The 22131-nt window shown below is 47.1% G+C and overlaps 8 protein-coding genes and 1 non-coding gene across 9 annotated transcripts; 4 read left to right on the top strand and 5 right to left on the bottom strand.

Moving 5' to 3' along the window:
• Positions 1-290: 290 nt before the first annotated feature.
• Positions 291-5717, bottom strand: ARB_07603 (COPII vesicle coat protein Sec16, putative; the record flags this gene model as incomplete). The annotated part of the gene is made up of 2 exons (XM_003014251.1): positions 291-829; positions 884-5717. The coding sequence occupies 2 exons, from the start codon at positions 5715-5717 to the stop codon at positions 291-293; spliced, it is 5373 nt and encodes a 1790-aa protein (XP_003014297.1).
• A 1226-nt stretch (positions 5718-6943) lies between these two features.
• Positions 6944-7027, bottom strand: ARB_07602. Its single transcript has one exon. It is a non-coding gene; the product is annotated as a tRNA-Ser (tRNA).
• Positions 7028-7637: 610 nt separating this feature from the next.
• On the top strand, positions 7638-11510 carry ARB_07601 (uncharacterized protein; the record flags this gene model as incomplete). Its single annotated transcript, XM_003014250.1, has 2 exons — positions 7638-9468; positions 9529-11510. The coding sequence occupies 2 exons, from the start codon at positions 7638-7640 to the stop codon at positions 11508-11510; spliced, it is 3813 nt and encodes a 1270-aa protein (XP_003014296.1).
• Positions 11511-12168: 658 nt separating this feature from the next.
• Positions 12169-12933, bottom strand: ARB_07600 (uncharacterized protein; the record flags this gene model as incomplete). The annotated part of the gene is made up of 1 exon (XM_003014249.1): positions 12169-12933. The coding sequence occupies one exon, from the start codon at positions 12931-12933 to the stop codon at positions 12169-12171; it is 765 nt and encodes a 254-aa protein (XP_003014295.1).
• A 534-nt stretch (positions 12934-13467) lies between these two features.
• ARB_07599 (uncharacterized protein) lies at positions 13468-14507 on the bottom strand (the record flags this gene model as incomplete). Its single annotated transcript, XM_003014248.1, has 2 exons — positions 13468-14392; positions 14446-14507. The coding sequence occupies 2 exons, from the start codon at positions 14505-14507 to the stop codon at positions 13468-13470; spliced, it is 987 nt and encodes a 328-aa protein (XP_003014294.1).
• Positions 14508-15663: 1156 nt separating this feature from the next.
• Positions 15664-16041, top strand: ARB_07598 (uncharacterized protein; the record flags this gene model as incomplete). Its single annotated transcript, XM_003014247.1, has 1 exon — positions 15664-16041. The coding sequence occupies one exon, from the start codon at positions 15664-15666 to the stop codon at positions 16039-16041; it is 378 nt and encodes a 125-aa protein (XP_003014293.1).
• An 822-nt stretch (positions 16042-16863) lies between these two features.
• On the top strand, positions 16864-17764 carry ARB_07597 (uncharacterized protein; the record flags this gene model as incomplete). The annotated part of the gene is made up of 2 exons (XM_003014246.1): positions 16864-17057; positions 17128-17764. 2 exons carry the CDS (start codon positions 16864-16866, stop codon positions 17762-17764), a joined length of 831 nt encoding a protein of 276 aa, XP_003014292.1.
• Positions 17765-17937: 173 nt separating this feature from the next.
• ARB_07596 (uncharacterized protein) lies at positions 17938-19280 on the bottom strand (the record flags this gene model as incomplete). The annotated part of the gene is made up of 2 exons (XM_003014245.1): positions 17938-19111; positions 19171-19280. The coding sequence occupies 2 exons, from the start codon at positions 19278-19280 to the stop codon at positions 17938-17940; spliced, it is 1284 nt and encodes a 427-aa protein (XP_003014291.1).
• A 359-nt stretch (positions 19281-19639) lies between these two features.
• On the top strand, positions 19640-22086 carry ARB_07595 (uncharacterized protein; the record flags this gene model as incomplete). The annotated part of the gene is made up of 2 exons (XM_003014244.1): positions 19640-19782; positions 19866-22086. The coding sequence occupies 2 exons, from the start codon at positions 19640-19642 to the stop codon at positions 22084-22086; spliced, it is 2364 nt and encodes a 787-aa protein (XP_003014290.1).
• Between the last annotated feature and the right edge of the window lie 45 nt (positions 22087-22131).

The following is a 22131-nucleotide window of genomic DNA, read 5'->3' as shown; positions in this document are numbered from 1 at the left end:
AATCAAGATTTTATAGTTGCTCACGGGAGATGTAGTATTAAAAGGGGTATTTGGAGGAAGTGAGAAAGCCGCCTGCGAAGGTATCGATAGACAGCATGGAGAAAAGGAATTAATAAGCAAATAACAGCAATAACAAGCAAAACTGACTCCAGGTCGAGAGGGATATAAACGGAGGCTGAGAAGTGTCAGGGGTAAAGAGAAAACAAACATGTGGTGGAGAGTATGTATAGCAGCCTGACAAAGGCTTGTGTGGTGAAACGTCACTGTTCAGGCAGAGTTGAAATACTACCTCAGGATTTTGCCATAACATCGACATATCGGCCCTTCTTACGTCCTTTCAGGGTACCTCCCTTCTTGGAAGTCGGGGCTGAAAGTAAATCATCAATGGAACTTGCATGGCTCAGGGCAGTTCCAGGTCTTGAAGATGGAGTCAAAGGTGGAGTACCACCTGGAACTCCCAGCGAAGACGGGGGAGGAGCAGAGCCATATGGTGAATTTGGGCCACCCTGAGCCGACAATTGTCTGGCTAGTGGGATGGGGACTGCATCGGGTGCACTTGCGACAGACGCCGAAGTGGGTGGGCGCTGTTCAGCGCTGGCAGACCGGCTGCCGGCTGCTGAGCCCTTTGGCGGAGGCGGTAAGGCAGAGGTGGAGGACGTGGCGCTGTTGGGATCCTTCTTGTTAACCCAACGCTTCAGGTCTTCATCGAAGTAGAACGAGCTTTGTTCTCCCAACTTGGCTCGGATAGGACCGCCAGAAGCACTTGGATCTCGCTTCCCGAACCAGCCAGTAAACCACCCCTTCTTTGCATCCGGAGGTGGACGTTTGGCTAGAACACACAAATTAGTTGTTCTGTTTATTGAAAATCACGAGTAAAACTTACCATCTTCTTCGGCAGCCTTCCTAACAAGTTCAGCTGCTTCTCGTTCCCTACGTCCTCTGTCTGTTTCTACTCCATTTGTGGGTGCGGCTGCGGCTGCTCCTTTGCTAGTATAACTGTCATCATCATCGTCATCCATAAAGCTCTTCCTTGGTTTGGGCTTCTTTTCTTCAGCTTCTTCACTCTCAGGCGACTCAGGTTCATTCATAGGGGGCTCATAAGAAGGCGGCTCATAAGATGGAGGTTGGTATCCGCCCTCTGATGGAGGTTCGTATCCTCCTTGAGATTCTTGCATGGGAGGAGAATAGGTGGCATTGACTGGTTGGTAGGCGGGCTGAAACGAGCTTGGCCTGGGAGCCGACACCCCCATTCCAGGAGCTTGCTCTGAGGTAGTGCTCGGAGCCAACGACGAGCTCGCTTCCTCAACAGGAGCTAGTGGTGAGTGAGCAGGTAATGGGGTAGAGTGCGTAGTAGGTTGGGGGGCCGCTGGCGATGGAGAGTAAGGATTGCCGGCTGCGAGTGGAGCATAGCTATTCTCATAGCCAGTGGAAGGATCTTGGGAATGTCGCCTCTGTGAGTATGACCGAGCAGCAGCACCCCGTGAGGGGGAACGCTGCGAGTCTAGAGAGCGGCGGCCGCGAAGCTGATCCGGGGATGAAAAAGGGGCATATTGGTTATTAGGTGCATAACGAGAGTTCGAAGCAGGGATAGCGACTGGCTGTTGTTGGTGTGTAGGGAAATATGAACCGAACGATTCAGGTCCTCCAGGTGAATGGGTGACTGGCGGAGTACCAACAATATTTGCGAATGGACCTTGGTCTTCATGAGGCTTAGATGGATCAGAAGAGTCGGGGCTAGAGTCGTCACCAGCGACAAAGCTATTGAATTTAGCCCACATTGAGCCAGATACCTTCTCCATGCTGGGTTTTGACATCCAAGACGACGTTGAATCACCGGGTGATTGGCGTAGGCGGTTTGAAAGCTCCTCCAGCTCAATGAAGAATCGCTGGTTATAGTGCGGCGAGAGTTTGGTTGCTGTCTTCAGCAGGGCGCCAATTGCTTCGCAATACTGCTGGGCCTCTGAGCGATGACCTGTCTCAGCAAGAGTCATTGCATGTTGGAGCTTGAAAGCCTGTAAATGAGGCAGAACGTGTAATGGCGTCGCTGTAAGGACAGAAGTAGCGAATTCGTATACCTCGGTGAGCAAACACGCAGTAGAATCAGCCATAAAGGTGAATGGATATCGTTTGTGGTCGGCTCCAATCAGGACGATATAAGCATTCGGGTCCTGAAGGTTTCCAAATATAGGGTTGGTGTTAGATCTGGCAATCAGGAAGCAAATATGGGCCGCTTCCACTCTTCCGTACGACAAAAGCAACCTGCCCAGTGCTAATATAGCCTGGTCATCTTGGGTGCTAGAATTGCTCAAAATCAAACTCAAGGTCTCTTGCCATTTGTTGAGTCCATCAAGTGCGTTCCCGGTTGGACCTTGACCGGTACGGGTATTAACCATTTGCAAACCAGCTCGTGCAGATAGAGGAACTAACTCATCTGCACTCTCCTCGAAGTTGCCAGCCAGTACCTCGTAAAGAGCAGCAAGCGATTGGGTGTTTTCGCCTACAGATCGTACTTCACGACGGATGAACTCCTGAACAACCTGCTTCCAAATGGATGGATTTAATGTTGAGGAGAGTAGCATGGCATGGCCCCACAGCCGGTGGTCAACGGCATCCCATATGGCCTTTTCACGTTCACCAAGAAGCAAGTTATGTTGAATTGCGTCTAGGCTAACATTGGCAGGCTCCTCTTTGCCGTAAAGTGTGTTCATTGAACCCATGGTTGGCGCTCCCTGATCATTTTGTGGGGTAATGGGCGACAGAATACTACGAAGACTCTTTTCTGCATCGGGAGCACCTCGAAGGACACCATCGTGCTCAACAAGCGTTCTGAGAACCTTCCAGAGCATGATTTTCTCTACCTTGGCTTGATATTCTCCATGAGTGAGACTCACGAGACCTTGGGGGTCCTCATGTTCGAAACTCGAAATCATGTTTGATAGCCAAGTAATGACCTCTTTCTTTTTGGATTTAGACTTCAGAGGTCCGGGGAATTTGGCTGGCATAACAGACTCTGGAATAGCCTCATTGAAAGAACGCAATTTAACTTCACCTGGGACCGGCTTCATACGAGGAGCCAGTTGCCCAGTTGAGTACAGAGGAACACGCTTTGGAAACGAGGTTATTAAAGATCCGCCGAAACCGAACTTAATAATGGGAGCGCCCTTCCAACGCTCCAAAGGATCGAGGCTATGGCTATCTGTTGGAGCGATGAAATCAATAGCAGGTGCTGGGTGTGGATCCACTGTCATAGCCCGAGCCAGCGGAAAATGGGAAGCTGGAGCAGGCCCACTGGGAGCGTGGGCAGATGCGGGCCTTTGCGCATTATCCTGTACTATAGAGGGATGTCCCTGGCTATAAATCCGCTTCCCAGGAGACTGGGTTTGTGATCTGCGAGGCGGAGACATTCGTACAGGAGCAGAGGGCGGTGGCATGCTAGAAGGGGGGGATGAGATAGCGTTTGCCATTGGAGCATAGTTCCTTTGCCCAAAGTCATTATGGGCAGCTGGAGGGGAGAGATGCTGAGCTGACTCCTGGCTGCCAAAAGAGCCCTCACGAGGAGTTTCAGGATGAACCTGAGGCCTAACATGACTAGAATCGTGCTGTGCAAGGGGGCTTGAGGTTCTTGGCTGAAATGGAAGTGTAATTCCCGCATGATTTGGCATGTATGAGTGGCTAGGTGCGCTGCTAGAAAGCGGGGGTGCGGGAGAGTAACGTCCAGATGCTGCGGGCTTCCCAGTTGGCCTGGAAGAGTATTGTGTTGCTGGCTTGGTTGCAACAGGCCCAGCAGGAGCTATGACATTTGCATAAGGGTCCATTCTTGGAGGTGCCTGTAATCCATACTGTCCTTGAGGCTGGGGTTCAGTATGCTGCTGAGGTGTGGGAGTCATCATTTGCGAACCTGCGGGGGCCTGTCGGCCTGCTTCTGCAGGGAGAGGAGCATATCTTCCTCTTGTTGATGGCCTTGACCGTGGGGCTATTGGAAGTTCTTCAAAAAAGTTGCTAGGACCCGCTGGTTTCTGAGACTGAGGTTGAGGCTGAGGAGCATAAGGGTTGATTGGCGCTACTGGAGGGGCAGTTTGCAGCGGCGCAGCGCTATAGGAGCTAGAAGGCCTGGAATCGGGAGTTGGTTGATACGGCTGGCTGATATTAGAAGCAGACCGTGGAGCGATTCGGCGCTTTGGTTGCAAATCATCAGGTAGATCATATGGGGATTTGTATCCAGCCTTTGGTTGATTCGAAAAGCTTTCCGCAGACGCGGAGACCGGGCTGATGGGCTGCGCATGTTCTCCATAAAGGGCGGGGGCTATACCTTCCATCATCGAAGAAGATGATGGCTGATGAGGGGCGTACGGATTAATTGGAGGGGGTGCGGGACGAGATTGAGGTAAATACGCCGAAGTGTTGGGTGCATAGCGCTGTGACGGGGGTGGAGCTGGTGGCTTTTCATCTTCCTGTTGAGCTGCGTTATCATTATCGAGCAGGTCATCGTCAAGAAGCTCATCATCAAGTAAATCATCATCAAGGGCTGCTTTCCATCGTTCTGCAAGTTCATTCTCATCTAAATTCTCTGGGGTTGTTGCATCATCCTTAGAAGTCTGGTGCCCATTGACCGCTTCTGATGTAGACATCTGTTCACAAGGGATGCGAGGAGGCTCGATAGGAGACTCATCTCCCCGAAAAGCATCATCCATTCGCAGTGAGTCTAGCACTTGTGAAGTCTGCTTTCGGTGTAATGTGGGTAGTGTCTCCGATGGTTCTGCTGCCTGCGACATGTTAGAGCTAAAAAAACCCGCTTCATCTGTAGATATATCCTCGCTGAAAACCGAATCCAGAGCACTTTGCTGTTTGGGCTGTTCAGCTTGCTGGTCATCGCTCTGGTCGCCGTTATCAACCAACGGGAGTCCTTCCTCAAACCTCGATTCCGCAAACTCGGGTGGGATATAGATGGGCTTAGTCTGAGTGCTGACTTGATTGAAAAAGTCTTCCCCTTCAGCCTCATTGTCCACTTCGTCATTCCATAATGGTGCGGCATGCGTGCCCCCTGAATTAACATCAGACTCTGTGGGAGGAACATTGGAAGAATCGCTATTCGGATCGTGCTGCGATTCAGCAGAATCAATAACCTGAGGCACAGATGTGGTGGTGTGGTCTGGCTCGTTTGTCGAATTAACGGTAGGGAATGAATTGGTTCTCGAGACGATATCATCTCGTGCTAATAGCTCCGCGGTATTAGATCTCGAGAGCAAAGTAGTCTGCTCATCGGAAGACTGCGTTATGGGCTGTATCGAGTCGTTATGGCCAGCTGACGTTGTATCCTCCGTCAGGGTGACCTCTGGGACATTTGGTTCAGAAACTTTTAGGTCTGTAGGTTGGGGAACATCTTCAGTATCATCGACATGCACTGAGGGAGCTTCCAGTTTGTCCTGTTGAGGTGTCTGAGTATTTGACTCTAAGAGGGTAAGGAGTTCCGAGTTTTCTGTGTTTACAGCAGTATCACTGAGCCCAGGAATGCCTGTAGGCTGGTCGAGGGATGTGGATGTCTCGGTATCCTGTGACACCTCCTGGGACTCTGATGGTTGATGGTCATCAGACGGATCCGAACCGGTAGGGGGTCTAGATGGTACGGTTTCCGTTGGAGCGGAACATTCCTGTGAATCCGGGAGAGCGGCGGCAACGTCTGGCTCAGCAGACGGCTTGCTAGATGAATCGTCCGACATTTTTATGAATCAACCTGGATAGCAACCGGTCAGCACCGCATTCTTTTGTTTGTTCAAAGGGCCACGCCATCCCGCGTACTATAACTTACTGTTCAGTGAAGAAGAAACAAAAAACGAAACCAAAACTTGAAACAAACAACGCTGAATTCAAATGCAAATGCCAACCATGGCGGCCAGGACTCAGTCCCAAGAATGTACGCTTCTAGCAACAGAAGAAAAGGCGATGATGCCGTGAAGAAGAAATCGTCGACGTTGAAAAAAGCATCCCAAAAACTTGCCAGCTTTCCTTTTTCGGGGCTTTGCAGGCAGGGCGCGCGACGGCAAAATATCGGGCCGTCAAAGGCTTAGTCATTAATGTTGCATTACGTCAGCTAATGAGAAAAGAAAGAAAGGGAAAAAAATAAAACGACACCGGTGTGATTCGAACACACGCTCCCGAAGGAATTTGCTACTCTCATACAAAGATGGTTACGCGAAAAACGTAACTTTCGAGGCAAACGCGTTAACCACTCCGCCACAGTGCCTTTCTAGTGTAGCGAGAAGGCCCTTGCAGTAGATAGACCAGGGGCTGAGCGAGCGCTAGTTTGTGGTCTTTCCCAGCCTACAATGTATCCATCGTATTGCGGCCATTTCCATCAGTATCGCAGGCTGTACTTCTCTATTGTATTTTTTAAACAGTTTTCCGCACAGCCTCATCAAATGAATGACTCAAGCTGGAATTTCCATGACGCTCATTCAGGTATGTAAATAAGGTAATCAATTGGCTACAAGTTTTACTCGGTAAGGCTTGCACCTCTTTTTTGAAAGAGTAAGCTTGTAAACATTTTGCTAATTGTCTGTTTATTTATTTATTTATTTATTTTATTTTATTTTTTATTTATTTTTATTTTTTATTTTTTTGGGAATACCAAAGCTGTAGATGGCTCTGGGACAATGGCATTATTAACACGGTATTTGAGGGAGCCAAATACTAGCATCTATCACAAATGCAAGTGCAAAACCCAGCCATTTGTTGATAACGGGACAATTACTCCACAAGGAGGTAATTTCAAGGGACTTTGACATTAATAGAACAAACGTAAGAATACTAGACGACAGGCTCTTAGACAGACTTGATAGTTAGTCCATCGTGTCTTCTGCGAAAGCAAAAAACACTAACATACCTAAATCCAGTCAATCCATTATATGGGTCACGTGGAAGAACATGATGAGTAAATAAATAAAAATAGCGACACCGACGCGATTCGAACGCGCGACCCCTAAGGGATAAGATTTCAAGTCTTACGCATTAACCACTCTGCCACGGTGCCTCGGCATCGAGGTCGCCCCTTTACAACACTGTAAGCTGGTGGGCGTTCGCAGCAATCTACAATGTTTGATTAAGTCGTTCCTGTTGTGGTGACATTGGCCTCTTCCACCATAGAGGTATATTCAGGTCCTGCTTCGTCTTTGATATATGCAATGATATATTAGTAGTCTTCATTATTGGAAGAATTGCTCCGTAAGTGAGCAATGTTTTGCGCAAAGGATTGTCACGGGACCCTGCGCCTTCAGACTATCACGTGAATCGAAGCCACCTTAAAGGAATGACGACAAGCCCAAAAGGGTAAAGAGCATGAAATATTCAATGTTGATGCCTCCAGAGAAGTCAACAACAGCACAAGACAGCAGTGAACAAGGGGGATTTTGGTTTGACCACCTTGACTGATACAACGGAGCGTCTGCAGTGCTTTTTAGTGCCGGCAGTCGGGCAGCTCTTAGGGTTGTTGATGGCCAGAAACGCCATAACTACTCAAACAATCATAGGATAACGATGCTATCGAGATAGCAACCCCGGACGCTGTTTTACGGCCCATCTTTTTAATCTCGCTCTATTACTTCTCTCCCACGTTAACTTTTTCGGTGCAGACCTCCGTCACGATGCCTACAAATTCCTACACAACACACCCTGATAGACAGTCGATAAATTCCATAGACGACGATGACGATTTAGAGCTGGAGGAGCTTGGGGTGCACTCGAGTCCGAGATTCGGTGATAGCGATGGACATCGGAGGCCTTCAGATGGATCACGCTGGTATAGTCCTGCGATCTCATTGAAGAAGTTACGGCAGAAGACACCGAAACGGCCCTGGGAACGGGATATAAGGCAGAGCGGAGAAGATGATGACCTGGATGGTCTGCTTTACGACCAGGAGCATGAAGAGGCCCATCTCTCTCATGCAACAATAAGTTCTGCCGATGACGACTCACCTCTCCTTACAACCGGACAACGGCGGCCGCTGTCCCGACAGTCATCTGGCCAAGCTCGTTCAGGCCTGCGGTCCAGGCTCGGACTTCCAATTTTTGGCAACCGTAGCTTGGCCAGAGAAGGGATGCTCGACCGTTTCAAGCGCCCCGGATCTACCCAGACTGCTAACACTGTCCCTCCCCGCGAGATATTGGTTGGCCAGGTACAAAAATCCCGATACCCGCCTAACGTCGTGTCAAATGCGAAATATACCCCCTGGAGCTTTCTCCCACGTACTCTATATAACGAGTTTTCTTTCTTCTTCAATATTTATTTTCTACTTGTGGCTTTATCTCAAACTATTCCCATTCTGCGTATTGGCTATATATCCTCTTACATTGCGCCGCTTTCGTTTGTCGTCTTCATTTCTCTTAGCAAAGAAGCGCTAGATGACATCTCTCGTCGTCGAAGGGATGCAGAAGCAAATTCGGAGGAATACAGCGTATTATCCTTTGATCGGTCATCTTTACGAACCCCTGGCTTGACATCCTCGAAGGGTCAAGCGCCCAGGTGGCCAGAGCCTGTTGAAATTACCAAAAAGTCCAGGGATCTCAAAGTTGGTGACATTTTGAAAATCGGAAAGGATCGTCGTCTCCCAGCAGACGTCATCATCCTGAAATCTCTACCAACCGATTCATTATCGAGCTCTCAGCGCGATGTCGAGTACTTCGTGCATGCTAATAGTGAAGAAGAACACGGAACTCCAGAGACTAATGAAGATGGTGAATTGTCAGAGGCAGCTGGTTCTGCGGAGACGTTCATCAGAACCGATCAACTGGACGGTGAAACGGATTGGAAATTGCGGCTTGCATCACCTCTCACCCAAAACCTAGCCCTTCCCGAGCTTAATAGGATACGCATAACCGCCAGTTCTCCAGCAAAAAACGTTAACGAATTCGTTGGAAAAATCGAACTTGCACAGTTACCATCAGAATCCTATGATCCGGCGGCTGAACAGAGTGGGAAACAGGACGAACATTCGCCTCAGCTTCAGTCAGCTCCACTTAGTATCGATAATGCTGCTTGGGCCAACACCGTACTCGCCTCCAATACGGTTACCTACGCAGCTGTTATTTACACCGGCTCGCAAACCAGGTCCGCCTTGTCGACCTCCGCATCCCGTTCAAAGGTTGGGTTGCTGGAGCACGAAATAAACAGCCTCACGAAGATTCTTTGTGTTCTCACCTTGACATTGTCGGTCACGCTGGTGGCGTTGGAAGGATTCGAACCCACCAACGATAAGGAGTGGTATATTGCTATTATGATTTATCTTATTCTTTTCTCCACCATTATTCCAATGAGCTTGCGAGTGAACCTTGACATGGCAAAAACAGTTTATGGACGGTTTATAGAGAGGGATAAGGGGATACCTGGAACAATTGTGCGAACAAGTACAATCCCGGAGGATCTCGGAAGAATTGAGTACCTCCTGTCAGATAAAACTGGTACTCTGACTCAAAACGGTAAGTCTAAATGCCTTTTTAATATATAATTGACTTGGTCTATGACTAATTTTGAAATAGAGATGGAACTGAAAAAGATTCACGTTGGTACAGTGTCGTACGCTAATGAAGCAATGGAGGAGGTTGCATCGTTTGTTCGACAGGGATTCTCGGCCTCTGCATCAGCTGGTGGAAATGAACTGTTATCATTTACCAATGTATCGGCACAGCCGAGCTCAGGGCCAGCAACCAGAACAAGACGTGAAATCAGTTTGCGTGTTAGGGACTTGATCCTTGCGCTAGCACTCTGCCACAATGTCACACCGACAAAAGAAGAAGAAAATGGCGAAGTCGTAACAACTTACCAAGCTTCATCCCCTGATGAGATTGCCATTGTTAAATATACAGAGGAAGTGGGACTTAAGCTGTCTCATCGAGACAGGCAGTCCATCGTTCTTACTGTTGGTGACTCTGGTATATCTATTAAAGCCAAGATTCTGGAAATTTTCCCATTCACGTCAGAAAGCAAAAGAATGGGAATTATAGTCCAGTTTTCAACGGATCATTATCAAGGCTGCCCAACACAACTACAGAATGAAATCTGGTTTTTTCAGAAAGGTGCCGATACCGTGATGTCGTCCATTGTGTCAGCAAATGACTGGCTTGACGAAGAGACCGCCAACATGGCACGAGAAGGATTACGAACATTGGTAATTGGAAGAAAGAAACTCCCCTCTGAACACTATAGTGAATTTTCTAAGAGTTACAAAGAAGCTTCAATGTCTCTCAATGACAGAGACAGTCTAATGGCAAGGGTGGCTCGAGACTATCTTGAACAAGATCTAGAGCTGCTAGGTGTCACAGGAGTCGAAGACAAGCTACAGAAGGATGTAAAACCTTCACTGGAATTGCTTAGGAATGCGGGCATTAAAATATGGATGCTTACCGGAGACAAGGTTGAAACTGCCCGTTGTGTTGCTGTATCCTCTAAGCTTGTCTCTCGTGGTCAAGTTATCAACACAGTCACAAAACTTAAGAATATGGACGCGGCAAATGAGGCCTTGGATTTCCTCCGCAATAAAACCGAGTCCTGTCTTCTAATTGACGGGGAGTCGCTTGGCCTCATGCTTTCTCAATTCCGGATACCCTTTATAACGCTTGCTGTACGTCTTCCTGCCGTCATTGCCTGCCGATGCTCTCCAATTCAAAAGGCCGAGATAGCAACTTTGATCAGACAACATACCAAGAAACGCATTTGTTGCATAGGGGACGGCGGCAACGATGTGTCTATGATCCAGGCCGCCGATGTTGGGATCGGAATCGTCGGGAAAGAGGGGAGACAAGCTTCCCTTGCTGCTGATTTTAGCATCACGCATTTCCACCATCTTACCAAGCTTCTATTCTGGCACGGGCGTAACTCTTACAAGAGATCTGCTAAGCTAGCTCAATTCGTCATGCATCGTGGTTTGATAATAAGCGCCTGTCAAACTATGTTCAGCATTGCAAGCCACTTTGACCCCAAAGGCTTGTTTATAAACTGGCTACTTGTGGGCTATGCGACAATATATACTAATGCTCCTGTGTTTTCACTTGTTCTTGACCGTGATGTCGACGAAGGCCTAGCAAATTTATACCCCGAGTTGTATAAAGAGTTAAAATCCGGGAGAAGTCTCAGCTACAAATCGTTCTTCACTTGGGTTCTTGTCTCTGTTTACCAGGGTGCCGTCATAGAAGGTCTCGCTCAAATTCTCGTCGGTGAAATCACTGGGCCTCGGCTCGTCAGCGTCTCATTCACTGCCCTGGTATTGAATGAACTCATTATGGTTGCTGTTTCTATTACCACATGGCATCCGGTTATGATAATGTGCATTGTAGGCACCGCCATAGTCTACGGTACTTCTGTTCCATTCCTTGGAGACTACTACGATCTTGCATATGTTGTTACATGGGGATGGGCCTGGAAAGTATCCGCTATCTGTGCTGTTTCGCTTATACCAGTCTGGGCCGTGAAATTGATAAGCCGTACCTGGAGCCCACCAAGCTATCGCAAAGTCCGCGGCTGAAAGTTCATACATTTCATCCATCAACTAAATTCTACATTCTCCTTTTTTTCCCCAATACTTGTTCTTTTTTCCTTTGATTTTTTCTTGATACTCTTTTGATACTCCTTTTCGCGGTTATGAGTTTGGGAAGGCATTTTTTTTATTCCATATGCTGTATTTCATGATCTGGGCTGGCGCCTCCTTTTGGTGTATTATACCCCACGCATGGGGGTGTTCGTATGATAAATATGTAGATTCATTTCACGTCCGCATTGTCATGATAAATAGTTACTGCATAGATTACCGATTGAATTGGCACCCATATATATATTTTTGCAAGCTTGTTTTATATGAAGATAGCTGAGGATTAAATAATATATATGGTACGGTAAACGAGTAGCCCAACTCACGCCGGCTAGGGTATCAATACGTGTTGATAAAATATGTACATACAGGGGCACGGTGGAGAGAGGAAATAAGGAGAGACTGACTGGGTTAGCAGATAATCACTCTCGTAATGACGATCGTGTCAGAAATGCGAATTTTAAAGAAATATCAGTCATAATACCAACAAAAAACGCCAGGGCTCACTAAAGGAAAATAGCCGAGTATGCAGGAGCCTTGATGCACTCTCCTCCCTTTCCCTTTTTCCTCCAGTTGTATGACATGGAGTCCAAAATTATCGATAGCCACCACTGCGGGCTCCAGAATAGCCTCCCCCATCACCCAAAGCAGAAGTAGAATCAAAAGATTTGCTAGTGCCTAAAGATGGTTTGCTGCCTCCACCGTGCAACCGCGCACGAAGTCTGTCTTGCGCAGAAGCGCTAGATAATGTTCGATCCATCCCTTCTGGACGTGACAGTTGGGCACCGGAAGTCTGGTATGAACCAGCACGCTGGCTGGGTAGTGGTCTCGCTCCGCCAGTGGACTGAGATCGGCCTCCAGCCTGAGGTGAAGGATCGCGGTCATATCCGTTACTCTGGCTTCTCAAGCTGGCTCCGGGACGGTGGGGCAGGTGGTTTGGAGCAGGTTTTAAGGACGATGGTAAAGCATTTTTATGGCTTGCCAGGCTATTCTGGCTTCGACCAGAACGAAGACTCCCTGTAGCTTGTTGCTGTTGCGTATTCGAACGCCCAGAGTCATCCCACAGGTCCCCCAGGCCACCACGGCCACCTGGCTGGTTCGCAGTACCACCATAGCCCTGGAAAGATGTCTGAGAGGTCGCAATAACCGGGGTGTTGTATGCTGACTTCTTATCTGGGGGTAACCAAGGGGGTAACCTGCGGCCTTTTTCGTTGTAATACGCGCGTAGAACGTTGGAGATATGTGAGAGGTCCTCGTTTTCAGGGTCATCTGTCTCGTCTGCGGATATAGCACGCCGGAGAGAGGTGAAGCGGGTGCTGAGATTGGATATCGATGTTATGGAAGAGAAATAGGACGCCATGGTGAAACCAGCACCAGCGGAGGAGGTTTGCCGTATGTAGGCGGGCGAGGGGCTAGAGGGGTGGTAGCTATCTGTTCGGTTCAAGAGAAGAACGTCGCGAAATTCCAGATATCAAAGTCGAGGAGGAACGAAAATGAATATAGAAGCCCCTGTAAAGGTCTCGCTGGTCAGATGTTTTAATATGAAACGTGGAGTGGGAAGAAAGTTGAAAGTCTTCAAGAAGATCACCATCCCCCTTAGCTCCTGGGCTCAAACTAAGTCACATGTCCATATTTGTCTACAATCCATAGAGAGCTTATTCAATATATTATGCCCGAACAGCAGGTATTCAATATAATAATTCAGGACAGCAGTTCAAGCTTCTATGCACTTCAATCGACCGATCTTGACTGGAATGTTTATAACCCTTACATGAAACCTCGTAGAGACGGAGCCGTTCGCCCAAGTAGATCCCAAAACTCCGGCCAAAAAGTTAACGCCCGCAAGAAATTGAACAAAAGAAAACACTTTTTGTCTGGCTTGTCAAAGACGTGTTCATGCAAACAGCGACTCTCTTGCCGGTCCTTCAGTCTCGTACTCGATCTCGACATGCGCACCCTTCTTCCGGGGCCGAGAGGGCGCTGCAGGCCGTTTCCTCTTGGGCGCCACGGCGGGCTTCTTCTTTGGCTCGTCTTCTTCGTTGGTCTCATCACTGCTAGCCTCTCCATCGTCACTCTCACCCTCATCATCGTCATCGTCTGCACCGTCGCCGTCCGTCTCGTCGCTCTCATCTCCGAGCCAGTCTTCCAGGTCTTCCATGTCCTCATCCTCGTCGATATCACTAACATACTCAACTTCACCAACGCCCTCCTCTTCCTCTTCCAACTCCTCCTCAATGCCCTCATCGAGATCTTCGTCCCGTTCACCATCTCCTTGTCTCTCTAGACCCTTAAGAACTTTCTTCCAGATATTTTCTTGAACATTCAGAGGTTGTTCACCATACGCCCCGCTCCTCAATCTCTCAATGAGCTCCCTTTCAATCGCCCGCTCAAGTTTGGCAGCAGCTTCTGCTTTTCGTTCCCTCGTTTCCTCTCGTCTCCTTATCTTGGGTGCCAGTTTTGGCACCAGCTTTTCACCCAAACGCTCTTCCTCTTTGGCAAGCTTTCTCATCCGTATGTTGACTTGAGTAAGCCGGGTAAGACGTTGCTTGCACTTGTGAATCAAAAACTTAGGCCAGTATATCAATCGCTCATCTAGCTGGCCCAGAGCTTTTGCATAATTCGAAGATAACCGGACTTTCTCCCACCATTTATTGGGCATGTGAGAGCGTTCTACCGTTTTCATGTAGAGGTACATTGCACCTGTGCTGGGGTCTGATCGAACGGTCGCGTACCGAGAGTTTGCTAGAGGACATGATTGACGGTTGCAAAAGCCAGTAACATTGTATTCGTTACGGCAGAAATTTTGGCCTTTGTCGGTTCTATACTCGCAAAAGGTTAGAGAAATCTTTAGTGAGGAGAACCAGATACCTACTTGAGCTTGTAAGAACAAAACTGCTGGTTAATAACCTGCCAGACGATTTCGTCCGACGACATCTTGATAATATCAAGGCACTCTGATGAGCTTCAGATCTGTATATAGACCGTAAGAAATTGCATCTCCTTCGCTCTTCGTTTCTTCCTTAGCGATTTTGATTTTGATAAAAAAAAATATTTTAACTTAACTTTTAAGTTTGCCTCATCTCACGTGACACATCCTATAGAAGATGACCAAAACATTAAATAAAATGTCAAAATCGCGGATTCACAAGTAAAAAGGAGGTCGACTTACCCCAGAGCTATAAGTATGCCTTGATGTTGATGAAATATCAAGGTATGGCTGAAGTAATAGTATACCCGAGTGTTGCTGTCGTTTCAATACTCCCGGATCTTTAGTTTCCAAATGCTGGGACTTTCCATAGAGCTAAGCATTAGGGCATTTGAAGGCCGTAGAAATCAGTAAATATTCTTAGTATTATTTACTGCTTCTAGCCTTGTCATCCTCCCCTATGAAAGGTTTCTTCCTTGTTTCTTCTTTTCCTTCTTTCGAACCACGCAAAACGCTACTGCTGGCTCTTTACCAAACGCGCTGTTCTTTTGATATCAAACAACCTCCTCCCTCTCTGCCCCAGGGATAATCGGAACCTGCCATTTCATAGCATATTAATATCTACAGAGTATGAATGAGACCTCATCTCTATAGCCCACCAATACTACATCACTTTCTATAAGCCCTAGAAAGCCAAATACCCTCTTATTCGTTACCCAGAGACTATGAACCAGACTAGCACAGAGATCCACTGTGAGCGCTGTAATATTGGGTTTTCTTTACCTAGATATTACCGCGCTCATGTTGGATACTCTATTAATCATAATGTCTGCCACCTGTGTGGGGATCACAAGGACTTTGAGACATTTACTAGCCTGCAGCAACATCTAGAGGAATCCCATTTCTACTGTGAGCCTTGCAGCTGGTTTGCGCCTTCAGCTATCGGACTACGCCAGCACAACACCTGTAAACACTACCTATGTGTTGCCTGTGGTGACTACTTTCCAAATGCGCATGAGCTGAATGGGGTATGCCTATAAAACCAAACCTATAGCGAATGGAAACTAACGCGTTTTTATCTCTATATTATAGCATGCATTCAGACATAGGCCACGCGGAGTTTCCTGTTATTGTTGCCCCCAAGACTTCTCTACGCTCTCTGCGATGTTTAATCACCTTGAATCCGGAAACTGCCCATCGGGAATTGAGCATGATGATATACTAGAACTTGCAGCGAATTTTGTTCGGTCATACAAGCCTGAAAAGGACTACATATTCTTCTGCTATGGATGCCAAAAGCCTTTTCGACGAATGTGTGATCTCTTGCAGCACTCGGAAACTAGCTCCTGCAACGAAGGGTACTGGAGGGGGTCTGGACATCTCGGCTCGATGGTCACGTATATTGCAACCTGCATTCCAGATTACATACCAGACCCGGATGATAATGATGATAATAATGAAGGAACTCAAGGCAAAGGCAATGATACAACTCCTTATCCAGAAATCAGCATCCCAAAAATCGTCATTACAGGACCAACATGAGATTTTCGAATTTCACTTTCTCTCTGTATCTTTCTCGCCCCTCAATAAAGCAGCCACTGCAGGGAATCTTGGAAACTGCAATCTCTATCCTTGATTTGCTTGGATAGACTGATGAACGGGCGTTTGCACCTAGCAGGCCATTTTTCATTTCTTTCTTTATTTCTTTCGTTCTTTCTTTTCCTCTGTACGAATACTGGGAGTGCATTATGGAGGGCTGTTGTGGCTTTTCCTTCCGTCTCTATAGGACCTATAGATAATACATTTTGCCTTTTGACACATAACTAGTATATTCAAAAACTCGACATACCGAGTAAAGACAGCACCGCAAGCCTATACCGTATCTATTTACAGTCCGTAACCAAGTGCCTCATTTACTCCGTATGTTTAGTCAAGAAGATCTGAGACCTTCAGTACATATCAATATAAGTCACTCTGAAAAAAAGCAACGAGAAAAATATGCCGCGGCTGTTTGTTCTGGAGATGCCGAGGTCGCCCACGCAAGCTTCGGCTCATCCGCAACTTCAGCAGCTTTCCAACCACCAAACACGATGGAGCTGGCCTCACCTTCGTGGCCCCAGTTAGTTAGCTTTCAGCGAGACGGAGGCGGAGGAACTTCCCCTGCCCCGGCTATGCGATCTCTGCTTCTCTCTCACCCTCCCTAACGACTCGCTGACCTTTGCTCCTGCGACCCCCCTTATTATAAAACCTCCCCTACGCGCTGGATAGCTAGGCAGACCGACAATACGCTAGAATATATATCCTCTGGAAGTTATAACCCTTGCCCTCTCACATCCGCTGGTTTCACCGGTTTTACGATTCAAGATGTCGTACCCTCTGGACGAGGTGACGGTCACCTACCAGGACCGTGTGGCCATTATCACCTTGAACCGACCCTCAAAGCTCAATGCCATGACCGGTGTACATTACTACCTCCTCGGCAAGAAGATGCGAGAAGTTGCAGCAAGGGATGACATATATATCACCGTCCTCACAGGGACTGGGAGATTCTTCTCAGCGTAAGCTCCCGTGGGTGGAAGTCGCTAGTTATATAGTACTCTGGGGGTTCAACCGCTAACAGTCAAATAGCGGTGCAGACTTTTTGGGAAGTGCGCCTCAAACGGACGATAACATAGATGGACGCCGGGATTATGTCCAGGGCTTCGTTGCTAATAACATCGACTTGACACATACCTTCTACACACACCCAAAGATCCTCGTCGTCGCCCTTAACGGACCCGCTGTTGGATTTTCCGCAGCTCTGACCGCTTTCGGTGACTTCATATATGCTACTCCCCATGCCTACATTCTCACTCCCTTCTCATCTATTGGACTGGTCACAGAGGGAGGCTCCAGCCATGCATTTGTCAAGCGGATGGGCCTGGCTAAAGCAAAGGAAGCTCTTATCATGAGCAAACGTATCTCGTCTGAGGAACTGCTACAAACAGGCTTTGTCAATAAGATTTTCACCTCGGCAAGCGGAAAAGAGGAGGATTCAGATGCATTCCTCAAGATGGTTTTGCATGAAATTGACATGACATTAGGCACCCATCTGAACCAGGAGAGCATGTTGAAGATCAAGGCGTTGATTAACGCACCAGATCAAGACATACTGGACAGGCAGAATGTCCGTGAGGTTTTCGGGGGACTAGACCGTTTTGTTTCTGGTATCCCACAAGTTGAATTTATGAAGCTTGCTTCTGGTCAGAAGAAGCATAAACTATAGACTTATTTCACTCTTAGAGTACTTGTTTGGGCGGCACCCTGATTTATTAACGCTCTGATTCCATTGTTATATACCTAATTTAGAGTTTCAGTTATGAATGATGTACATAAATTACTACATTTGCAATCTTCAGGAATATAACGATGGAGATTATTCTGTCTCCCCTTTTTATTTTAGTTGTCATCATCACTGTCCCCGGTATCCGGCTGTATCCTTCCCTCGAGTATGTCCCGCCACTGAGTGAGAAACTCACTCATACCCCCGGGCCCACTCCTCGATGCATCTACTACATCTTTTGGTAGTTTATGTGCGGAGAATGGGGCGGCATTCATGTTAGTTCCCGCTGGATTTCCTCCCGACAGTAGAAGGAACAATGGCAACTCAGAAACCACTTCCTCGATATCTGACTCTTCATCATCATCCTCGCCTGGTATTGAAGGTATCTCGGCCGCAGAGGGCTCGTTTTGTGCACTAATTTTAAGCCTGACGACCTGTTCGTCAACTCCATTTATTTGATCATTGATGTTTCGTTCTACCTCTTGGCCAATCTTAAGTATCTGCTGCCACGAAAACAGAAGAGGATCCGTCTTTGGAGCAAAGGGATTTATGTCAATTAGCCAGACCCTATTGTGCGGCGGAGGAACATAAACGTCGAATATAAAATTTGGATCAGGGAATGTATCTCGAAGCTTTTCGCCGAAGAAAGACCGAATCACCCTCAATAACTCATTTTGCATCCCGGAAAGAAAGTCATAGTATGTTAGATCCCGCTGGCAAAGACATATTAGTTGCCTATGGCGAACAAAGCACCGAAACTCCAATGATGTGTTGACATTAAAATATTTGCGTAGGACAAGGTGATACGGAATAGGCGGCTGGTTTGACGTGGTAGGGGCGTTATCTTGTTCCTGGTTTGGCTCAACCACACAGTCATCAAATGCATGGTCAAGATCATGGTTCATGAAATTGCTGCTCTTGAGGAGCAAGTAGACATCGTTGGCTGTCCTGCATTGCATATCATTCGTTGGAAGTATCCATTTTGCATCCCTAGGTGCGCTCCAGTTCAGCTTAGGGGCTACTTGGCCGCCAAGCTCTCTGATTTTCGCTATCACTTCAGCATGCACCTCCGGCCACTCTCGCGACGGATCATACGGCTCGTTCTCATCATCAGAGCCATCTTTTTCTGAGTTACTGTCTCCATTAGACGTGGAGAGGGTCCAACTGTCATCATCTGATACCTCCAGGCTTGTCTCATCTGGAGGGAGAACTATCCCATCTGCGCGGAGATAGTTAATGAACGATTCAGTTAGAGGAATAAGTCGTGCTTTTGGAGATACAGCTCGATATCTATCACCTATGGTTAGCTCTACTCGGTCACAGGCGTTGACTGTACAGGGACGTCTTACAGTGAATACCAGGCATGGTATGAGCAATTCAGGATATGCGATCGGGTAATTGGAGGGAAAACCACTGAATTTTCTTTGGGCGGGGAATGTTCCTCTGTAGGACCAGCCATGATCGAGTCGCCCAGCAAAGGGTATCTATCCTTTCCTTCTTTCTTCGTACTTTTTAGTTGATGGAGGTGGAATCATAGAAGATATCAAACCCCGTGGATCATGAAGTCATAAGAGTGGGAAAAATGAACGATGACATCCCTCCTTTTCTCCTATGACGCATATAAGGAAGGCGCGTTTAATTCGCCGCTTAGCGCCTAAGTAGCTGATTAAACAAGCGCGCGTTTCAAGGTTAGTCTATTCATATCACGTGATAATTTTTAACGGTAACTATCTAGTCACCCGCGAGTTTATCAGGAAATTGACAACGCAGCCAGAACGAAAAGGACACAGCTGGATAGAAGTTGACGAAGCCGGGACTATGGCGGCAGATACTCCGGATGCGATTACTCTCAATTCATGGGAAGATGCGTTTAAGTACCCTGTTCCTACAGTAAGGCGCCTGGAGCAGGAACTCCGCAGAGATGCTGAAAGCAATCGGGACAAGCTCAGGTCCCTTGTTGGGTATGTCCGAGTGCGGCAGCGAACATTTATTACTCCTATACACATGAAGCAAACACCCCGCTAATATATTACTACATATAAAGAGTTAAATACCGGGATCTGCTCGAAACTGCGCAAACAATCGTGGATATGAATACAGATATACAACAAGTCGAGTCTACTTTATCTAGTATCGGGAGGCGATGCAATCCACGATCAATAGCGAGGAAGAACGACCATATCTATGAATCGAATAATGATGATTTCAAGTCTGGCAAGAGAAGTGCGCATGGAGCTGATCTTCGAGATACATGCAATCGGGCTAACGTCATAATAGATGATGGACGACAACTTAAGGCCCACCTATGCCTTTTGCGAAGCTGCACAAACTCGATTGTGAAAATAATACGGGAGCGTGGCTCCGTAGTTCTCGCTGCGAAACTACTAGTCGTTTCGAGACTCCTATTGAAGGCACTTTCACACAACGAAAATGCTCCCCCGTTCGTGAATAGTTTAAAGAAGAATTTGGCTTCTCTCAGGGCGACGTTGCTCAGCCGAATTAAGCTACGCTTGTCTGCTGCCAGTATAACCACTGATAAACTTGTGCAGGCATTATGTGCATTTTGTCTGGCCACTAGCTCCTCCTCCAATGACGCTATACGGCATTTCTGCGATGTGCGTAAAAACGCAATTGGAGAACAAATTACAGAAAACATACATAGCGACGGTGTATTGATTGCCTTAAAGCTATATTTGCAAACTTTACGACAAACTGATCATCTCCTCAACGGTCCCCTCTCGGCAGCGTTAGAGAAATTGACAACTCAGCCCCTCCTCGCTGACCCCGAGATTTTATGGTTAGGGGAACTCAACATGGATCTTTTAAAGCCCTGGATTCTGGAGGACATTCGGCATTTCACTCCATGGATCAAGTATAATGATATACCCAAGTCAGAAAGGAGCACCCAACTAAAAACATGGTCTAAGAACACATTCAAGCTATTCTCCTCGCAAGCGAAACTAAAACTAGAGGCATTTAAAAACTTTGAGGATATCTTGGATTTGCGAAAAAAGCTGCTCGAATCGTGGCTGCTTGTTCAGTCTTCAACCCCAACCCATTCGAATCTGGAAGTGTTAGAAGGTTTACGAGACATCATAAACCACCAGCTAATTTTGATTCTTCAAGGCCAATCTGAAGGCATAGCTAACCTCGGGAGCGAAATTACGTCAGCTATAAGCTGCTTTCCAACAGGGGAAAGTGGTAATAACAGGAATTCGTTATGGGATCCGAAACTTGCGTCAGTTGACTTCTCGGAAGGTGCTAAAAGCTTCAAGAATGAGGTTGTCAATAGATCGCTAGGCCGAGGAACTGAATCTTTAAGACTATTGGATTCGTACCAGACCTGGCTTCGAGCTGTCGAAGCTAGAACTTCTTTAATTCATGGAATGAAAGCTGATAACTGGGAGGATATTGTGGAAGATGATAGCGATGAAGATGTCATCGACCATATATATGGATGCTTAACAGAGGACGATCCAGCTCTTTTGCAAGAAGAACATCAAAAGTCTCTGACGAAAGGATTTAAGGGACTCCAAGCTGCTTTAGCTGACGTTATAAACTTGTTTTCCGAATCGCATAAGGCTTTGAAAGCCGTTTTTCTTCTACGCATGATTCGCGAGATTCGAAACAAGATCCCAAGCAAACTGCTGGATGGAGAACAACTACACTTTGCTCAGAATATGACGCCGGAATTACATACCATCATTGCAACAGATATTGTGACCCAACTCTCTACATATATAACAAAGTTGAAGCCTTTCAAGAACTTTCTTAGGTGTTCCGGCAGAACCCTATGGGAGGGCAAGCCCGAGCTTCCAGTTCAGCCCTCTCCGGCTGCATTCAAACTGCTTCGGAAGCTTGAAGTTTCAATGGAAGACCTAGGCCCAGATTTATGGAACCCTACTGCTCTTTCTGTCTTGAAAGCCGAATTTCAGAGAGCGATCAACAAGCTTCTTGAAGATAGCCACGCGAAAGAACTAGCCGATTCGAAGACTACGTCTTCTGAGGATGGAGTGACACAGCAAGAACAACAAACTGTTAGTGGAGATGATTCTAGTACTCAGCAGGACTGTAAAATACAACTCCTGTTTGACCTGATGTACTTGGAAAACGCAATGAAATCCAGCACTGCGACTCGGGAAAACTCCATGACTATCCATACTGAAGCTTTGCAGGCGGAAGATGAAACGATGGAAACTCTCAGAAAAAGATCGATTGCATATTGGGAGCGGACCCGGCTTCTCTTTGGGCTGTTGGGCTGTTGAGCTGTTGATAACTAGGCAATATATATAAACTACAGTGAACAATTT

This window comes from Trichophyton benhamiae, assembly GCF_000151125.1.
Source record: "Trichophyton benhamiae CBS 112371 chromosome Unknown Abenha-F-W-01a06.fp72, whole genome shotgun sequence".
NCBI classification, from domain to species: domain Eukaryota; kingdom Fungi; phylum Ascomycota; class Eurotiomycetes; order Onygenales; family Arthrodermataceae; genus Trichophyton; species Trichophyton benhamiae.
This window is presented reverse-complemented; position numbering and strand designations above follow the sequence as displayed.